Consider the following 7,948-nt stretch of genomic DNA (forward strand, 5'->3'; position numbering starts at 1 on the left):
CATGGTGAAGAAGCGGAAAGGCCGTGTCCTTATCGACTCCGACACTGAGGACAGCGGCAGCGAGGAGAACCTGGACCAGGTGCGCGGGCAGGCCCGGYCCGAACGCGGGGCCTGTGCTTGCCGGCCCGCGCGAGGCTCGGCGCCGCCACCCCTGCCTCGCTCCCGCCCGGTGGTCCCGCGCCGCGCTCGCCCTCCTCAGCCCGATGGGCCCCGCGGCCACCGTGGGGAGAGCCCGCGCCCCTCCCGCGGGTCCCCGGCCCGCCCCTGGCAAGAGGCCCGCGTTGGCGGGGGCTCTTTGCGCGGGCCCGGTGCTCAGCGCCGGCGGGACGGAGGGGCGATGGATGCTCTGGGGCGATGCTGGGGGCGAGTCTGGCCCTGAGGAGCGGTTAGCGAGGCCCGGCTGCCAGCGGTCTTCCCACCTCGAGTAGTGGGGAAAGAGGCCCGAAGGGCTGGGCAACTTTTCCGTACTACTTTGGCACGCCGGGAGAGCAGCATGTCTGGTCCTTGCCTCCCYTCAGGGCAGGCGGGCTCCCGGAGTGTTAATGCGTGTTTAATGCACCCCCCTCAGTCTTGGTGGCTGGCTGGGGGAGCTCTGTTGATGGGCAACCGTATGGAGTTAGGAGCCTGTAGATATAACRACGAGTAGTATTTATTTATTTATTTGCCATCAGGGCATCTCCTGGGGTTTTAAGTGCAATGTCTGGCATCAGTTCAACCGTGTCAGGGTTGCAAAAAGGCTCTCTTCCTCTTTGGAGAGGGCTGCTTTCAAAGACTCACCTTTTGGTGTAGCAGGTACTGATGGTACGATTCAAATGGCAAATAAAGACATTATAGGTGAAGAGTGTTACAGCTTGTATGGCAGTGCTTGTTCCGGGGRGAAGTTTGGCAGATCAAATACACTGAAGCCTACATCTCTGATGTAATTTATGTGTTGAACCTTCGGGTTTTTAATATAGAAGCTGTTGCTATGTTGCAATAAAAAGCCTTTCCAAGTGCTCAGAAATACTTTTGCAGATTGGAGCTTCAGAAAAATCAGTTTGGATACTCTTTTAAACAAATACACTGGAGCAGATGTGGTTGGTCTTGCATACCTCTAGAGTCCCTAGAGSTGCCAACATCTTGCTAGTGTATCAAGTTTTGGAACTTGCAAATAGGAGTTGGATTAGCTCTAGCATCAGTCAGACAATCAGAGCAATGGTGGTAGGAATAACCACATGGTTCTGCATCTCTTCCATCCTTCCCTGGCAGCAGGTGTCTGCAGCTGTACCTGAGGAGTAGGTGCTTCCCCCTCCACTGAGCTTTTTGTAGCTGTAACAGCAGGGAGATGTATATGCAAAGATGAAGATTAGGTAATAGGGAAGCAATGTTTTTGAGATGAGAGAATATTGACTTAAGTGTTAAATACTGAGTTAGCCCCTATAGATGAAATGTTTGACAGCTTCTCATAGCAATMTAGGCTTGTTGAATCAAAGAGCTAGCAGCCTTTTTATTATAGTATCTTCGAAAACAGAAAACAAGTGTAGAAAGATAGAAAGAAGGAATATTGCTCAACTTAAAGCTGGTCTCCTYTTCGGGAGCTTCCCAAAGAGAAGCTCTATAGGAGCTTCTTCAGGAACTTCCAGAGGAGATCAATTAATTGTACAAATATACTATGTTGATGTTGCAGGGCTTCTTCAGAGAAAGGTTTATAAAATGCTATTACTAATGAAAAGGTACTTTGTTGGTATGTAGGCAGAACATAATTTTCTGCAGTGTTCAGTTTCTCATTTGAAGTACTTAATTGTAATCGATTTACTGAGATAATCTTCTACTTGTGAAACTAATGCAAACATCTGGTATCAACTTCTCAAGACTGCAGAAGTTGGTGTGGCTGTATTTCTACAGCCACAGCTAAGGTTCATCAGCCCCAGAGCAATGTTTTTGAGAATAACTTATGTGTTTTAGACTGCAAAGACAGTAGCACAGCTTCAGAAATGTTTGTTTTGTACTACTGCTTCTGTCACCTGAACAAGTGAWGAACAGCAGATGTTGAGAGTATTTGAGAGCCATCCTGCTTTGTCTGGGTRCACGTTGCCTGTGAAGCTGCTTGCTTCTGAGCAGAACAGCTCTACTTAGTTTTCACAGAMTTTGAGCTTGGAACCTGCTCTGTGTCTATCCCAAAGCTTTAAGTACATTCTGGGGTGTGTACCAACAGTGAAAAGGAATTGAACAGGCTGACTAAATATTACCAACCGTGACATTGTGGTGATGCCTAAAGCATTTCCCCTTTAACGTGTACAATTGCAAACATCTCTTTTGTTTAGAAGAAGCAGTTGCTATCTACTAGTATTTGGCTTTTTAGGGCTAATGCTACACAGTGTAGTTAGGGTGGTTRTCAGTTATTACCCAATTCAAATAAGACAAATCTGGACATGACTCTGAAAGTAATGTCTTACATTGTTTGTACCAAGAAAGTAATGGCACTAGTATTTACTTTTTATATTTTATTATCAAAATCCTTTTGTCACATCCAGTTGTATTAAAATTGTGCATGTGCRTGCCTGTGTATATATATGAAACATAAATAGACTTTGTTCTTTAGTCAGTGGGAATAATCATGCTACTGGGATGTATTCAGATATTGCAGAGAACCTGCATGTGCAATGGWTTGTTAAGGCTAATTATGACATTTTGAAATAAATGTGTGTTTTCACAGGAGCTCTTGTCATTGGCCAAACGGAAACGCAGTGACTCTGAAGAAAAAGAACCACCTGTGAGCAAGCCTACAGCATCTTCAGACTCTGAGACATCAGACAGTGATGATGAAGTGAGTTTATCATRTTATCAGTGAGATTGCTATAGGTTATTTGTCTGATTGTAGCTAAGCAGTGAAACTATTTATCATACAGTATATTTAGCCTGCTGACTTCATAAAGTGGGATTGGCCATCAATGATGGAGAGTGATGGAGACCCATTAAGGCCAGAGGACGTATTATTTTTTCTTTCTCAATTAATGAATATGTTTTGGATTCTAATTGTATACAAAATAGTCTGTCTATAGAAAAGATGACTGCCAGTTTAATCCCATGTTCATATGGTCTGCTGAGTGGCCTGCTTAAAACTAGTGTTTTTCCTGAGTAATGCTTGAAGTAGTAGTGGAGCTGCTAAAGCTGAACTCTGAATTCAGGGAGAGACGTTTTCTGCTTTAGGGTGGAGCTTCTTTCCTAAGAAGAGGGTCAAGGCAGGTGTCAGTATTTTGCGGGTAGTAAAACTGTTYTATTTGGCTACTTTGATTCTCCAAGAACTGTGCTGTGAAGCTGTGTGGCCATTTGGACATGCAACAGGGTGTGTTTTGATTGAAGAAAGAGGCAAGAGTTTAGCATTACTTTGTTTCAAAGATTTGTCAGTTTCTTGTAAGCAGTGTTTATCTGCTGGTTCTGTTTTTAGTATTTGTTCTTGGTACTACATTCTAGAGCCACTTAAAGATCTGTGCATTTAGAAAGAAAATTGAAAAAGGCTTATTAAGACAGGCGTTGACAAACATGTTAGGCAAGTATTTAGGAAAAAAAAAAGTTTCTTGAAAGCTTACAAATACCTTTTGCAAACTTTCTGCGAATTATAGTGAGGTCATCTATTCCACCTATTCCTGAAAACTTGACTGGGAGATGTTTGGTGTGGGTTTTGTGTTGTTTTTCTCTGGAACTACACGAAAGTTTATCCATTGTGGCAACTAATGGGGTAGGCCAGTGACAAACTATTCAGCATTTGTTAGTGTATCAGAGTTCTTCCAATAAGTGTAAATGATTGTGAGATTTAGTTCTTTCTGAGGCATTTTTGAAATAAATATGCTTGGAACTCTGTTTCAAAGCAATCATCCTCTTTAAAAAATAGTGATTCTTGTATCTAATGTATGTCTAAGGCATAGAGACAGACAAAATTGTGAATGGGCTAGATATATTAGGTTTCTTGTTGGGTCTCTCTTACTGACTCAGTCTGTCATAATGTGTGTTTAGATCTGCTGGCCTACAGTTTATTTTATGTTATGTGGAGACCTGCTTGTCTTGAAAAAGTAGACTTGGGTGTGGAGAGCATGTGGGTGATAAAACCTTCCATTCTGTGTTTATCTTTGAAAGCTGTTAGAATTTTACCTTGTATGATAAATAAGGTTTACCTTTTCGTTATATGTAGCGTATCACAATACCTCTTTACAAATTTGCACGGACCTTGCTCATCATTAGTGCCACTGTTGCTCCCTGTCTATTTGATACTCTTTCTAATCTGTGTATCATTACAAATTGATACTATGTTCTTTCTGACCTCCATGCAGCAAGAGGAAAAAGATTTAGAGAAGAGGTAATTAGGACACTTGCTTCTATTCCTGAGCCTGAAATATGCGTTCTGAACTGCTGCTTGTCACAGCAGGMTGAGCAGCTGGTTTATAACAGTTCTGCTTCTGCCAGTCATTCAGTTCTAGGCTTGACTACACTAGTCCTGCTGAACAACTCTGGTTTTAATAAGTATTCTTGTTGTTGGTTTGAAGTTTCTTCAACCTTGGGGATTGGGAGAGGGGGGTGTTAAAGTTGAAATTATATTATTGTACTTCCTGCAAGGTGAAGACCTTTTGCCTGAGGCAAAAGCATGGAAATTGTTGCCCTGGGCTTAATCATACCCATATGTTTCTACAGAGGTTTTTCATTGTGCATGTCCTTTGTAATTCCTGGAAAGCACTAAATGTTCCAAGATTGGCACTATGTTGCATGTACAGGAAAGAAACCTAAATCTCTGTTTCAGAGGATAATGCAGTGTGCTGCTTTTTTTTTTTTAAGGGTGGAAATTTTATGGGGCATAGCAGAGAGAAAAACATTTTGGAATTACTGAATTACAGTGTGTATAAATCATGCTACATCTATACAATAGTGCCCAAGGGATGTCACTAAATCTTCAGTGTTATGTTTATGTGTATCAGTCAGAATGTATTTCTTACCCAGATGCTGAGTTCTGTAACACTTAAAGGACCTCTGTGGTCTGAATTAAATGTCCTAGCCAAGGGWCTGAAGGTGAGTTGCAAGTAATGAAACAGGAGGGATGCTCTGAACTGTGTTCTGGTGGGGCTGTGGAATGCTCTTGACTGAATTGACTATGGACTGTTGCTCAGAGAGCTGATAAATAGCAGTGACTGCAGGGTTTTTCAAAAGGAAGGGCTACCTATGCAAAGACATGTGCTAATCTGGACATGGGTGGGGACATAGATGGGTCCTTTATTTGGTGTGTTGCTGTGTCTGCTCAAGAGCTCACCATCTCAAACTGGTAGCTTTCTGCATGTAATCAGTTTGGTGCTTGCCGTGTTACTACTGAGGCTACCATGCTAGAGGTTTGTGCATCCACAAGGTGTTTTTATTTSTGATTGAGGGCATTAGGTGGATGATGTTCCTCAATTGCAGTAGGTTATTTCTGGGCGCTTGCTCTTCCTTTTATTCTGGCTTCTTTGCTTACAGTAAGGTAATACTTACTATTGTGTGGGAAGAGTGGATGACTTCTGCAACAACTTCCCTGACATTTGTGTTGATTAGACAGAAAGCCACAATACTGTGGGAGCTCCCGTTTGTCTCTGTTGAGAAAGATTTGTTGTTGCCAATGATGGTGTAAGACTGTACAACTGTGGTGTAAGTTCTTTGACACTCATTCTAGTATCAGAAAGAGTTCAGTTCTGCGTTTTAACACCTATATGTAATGACAGAAGATACTTCTAGGACAAGAAAACTTATATAATGAATGCTTAGTACTAACGTGGAGTTTAGTGAGGATTATCTGTTTWTACCCTTTTTTACAAATTCTGATTTGTTAAGAGAACTGTATAGCGRAAGATTTTGTCAAGAGCTGTGGGACAGAGGAGGTGACAGTAGTCATGCAGCTAGTGAGGAGATTGGTCTCAGGTAACAGCCAGCCTAGAGGGTTTTATGCCTCTTTGTATCTCTTTATGCTTTAACTCCAACTTAGAGCACTCCAGCAGAACACAAATCAGCAGAATACTGCATGTGTTCCTTCTGTTTTGGTGGTGTCTTTTTGTGGATTTGTAGAAATGACAGTACTAAAAGTTGTCTTTTCCTGTGTGCTTTTATTTCATAAATACTGCTTAATTAGACTTTGAAGAATGAGTGGGTTCTCCAGTCCTGTGAGGGCTTTGCCATACATTTGTTTCAAGCTTACAAAATTTGAAACAGGCTATGCTTTATATGCTTCTTATACAYAGCTTATAGACAGTGTGCTTTGTAACTTTGACTTTTCTTGGAGACAGTTTTATTCAGCTATTATTAGGTGCAATAGTAAAGGAAGGAAGGAGGAAAATCCTAAGGAAGAGAGATGCTGTTACTTCCCCCACTCCAAATAAAGTGCAATTGCTAATCTGAATAACACAAGGTAGTTGTATGAAGTCCRGGATATCCAAAGAAGTAATGTGAATAAGCTGTGGGCAAAATTGATATAAAATTTAGTCTGCAACCAACTTCTTTAAGTTGCAAACTAGCATGGGAATAACTTTCTTGGGATTTGTTTTATGTGGTATGAAGAATCTGTAAGAGCTCTGAAGGGCACCAATTTGCTTCAGAAATAGACTTATGGAGGATTGAAATTGAATATGTGATTTGTTCTTTTTTTTTTTTTTCATTGAATGAACTTTTTCTTTGTACTCGTGGAGAAATTTTTGCAGACARCCATGCAGTCATAAGGTAGTATCTAATATGTAGAGAAGCCATTAAGCCTTTGTTAGTCCAGGTGATGCTGTCTGGCTGGTTAAACACCAAGTGGTTTATGGCTGTTGCCATCTCCAGGTGTTTGGCCCAGGCTTCCTAAATAAAATGTTGCATGCTTTCATAGCATTTTTACAGCACTAATGTGTTTTAACTGTGGAGTGCTTCTTCATTGGCTTTTGGTGTCTACCATCTTGATGTTGTCACTTGGCAGTTCTTGGTATTTTTCCACATATGGACCCCCTCAAAATATTTCCAGACTAAATGTTAATTTGAAGCTTAAACTGAATTTCAACCTACTAGTTCATAATTATTTATAGTTATCTTTCTATGAGCTTCTTAGAGCAGACTTAGATGAAAAGGGTAAATCAGGTGTCCGGTGATATTTTGTCCCTTCCTTTTGCCAGTTCCTGGAAAAACCTCTTCTGTGACTTCAGAAGGTGTTTTCTTTATTTGCTTATTTCTTTTCCATTTTGGTGTTGTCATCTAGAGTCTCCTCTCTGTGTCTAAAATRTTTCTTTAAGTTTTCTGATTGGTGGGCTGTCATCATCATGAAGRTGTTCAAATGACAGGTGTAGATTGTGGAAGGCAGCATATATAACAAGGACTTTTTATTTACTGTTTAGTATTAAAAGTAGTGGTAGAGAGCATTTTCCTCCTTGAAGCTCTTGGAGTGCTGTCTGTAGAGTTATCCAAGCTTTGAGAAATCMTGAAGACAGTAAATACTGCCTTATTTTCCTATCTGTTCTTCCTGCTGTTGAGTTCAGACAGGCTGAAACTGTAGTTTCATGATATGCCTGATGGACTGCCTTATTTTTTTCCAATATGAATGGATGGAATTTTGTAAGCTGACCTGATGTTACCTACCTTGGTGCATTTAAACAGGACAGCTTAAATTTTTYTGGTCTCAGAAAGGAACATGTTGGTAAGGGACTTATTTTGCTTTGATGTTGTGGCTTGCAGTTTGCATTTTGCTTTTAAAGCCATTGGATATGGTAAGAGGGAAGGATACGGCAAGGACAGGCTGGCAACTTTACTTGTGCATCTCTGTCTGGCTTGATAGGGAGTTAAAAAAATACTGTGAGAGCACCTATTTGCAAATTAAATCTCAGAGTATAATGCAGTTAGGTACTGTATGAATAAAACAAAAAGCAACTACCTGAACAGTAAAACAATCTGCACTCTGAGCTCACTTCAGGTGTGAAGTTTTTTTCTTTTTTTT

At 41.1% G+C, this 7,948-nt stretch overlaps 1 protein-coding gene across 1 annotated transcript in view; it reads left to right on the plus strand.

Moving 5' to 3' along the window:
- Window position 1: 1 nt before the first annotated feature.
- Window positions 2-7,948, plus strand: part of RTF1 (RTF1 homolog, Paf1/RNA polymerase II complex component) — a 29,790-nt gene continuing 21,843 nt past the window's right edge. The window contains exons 1-2 of the mRNA XM_057365641.1: window positions 2-79; window positions 2,696-2,806. Coding sequence (XP_057221624.1) covers window positions 2-79; window positions 2,696-2,806 — 189 coding nt within the window. The remainder of the gene's footprint in view (window positions 80-2,695; window positions 2,807-7,948) is intronic.

The sequence above is a fragment of the Malurus melanocephalus genome, unplaced genomic scaffold, assembly GCF_030028575.1.
Source record: "Malurus melanocephalus ecotype Western Australia unplaced genomic scaffold, MMel_1.1 scaffold_2, whole genome shotgun sequence".
NCBI lineage: Eukaryota > Metazoa > Chordata > Aves > Passeriformes > Maluridae > Malurus > Malurus melanocephalus.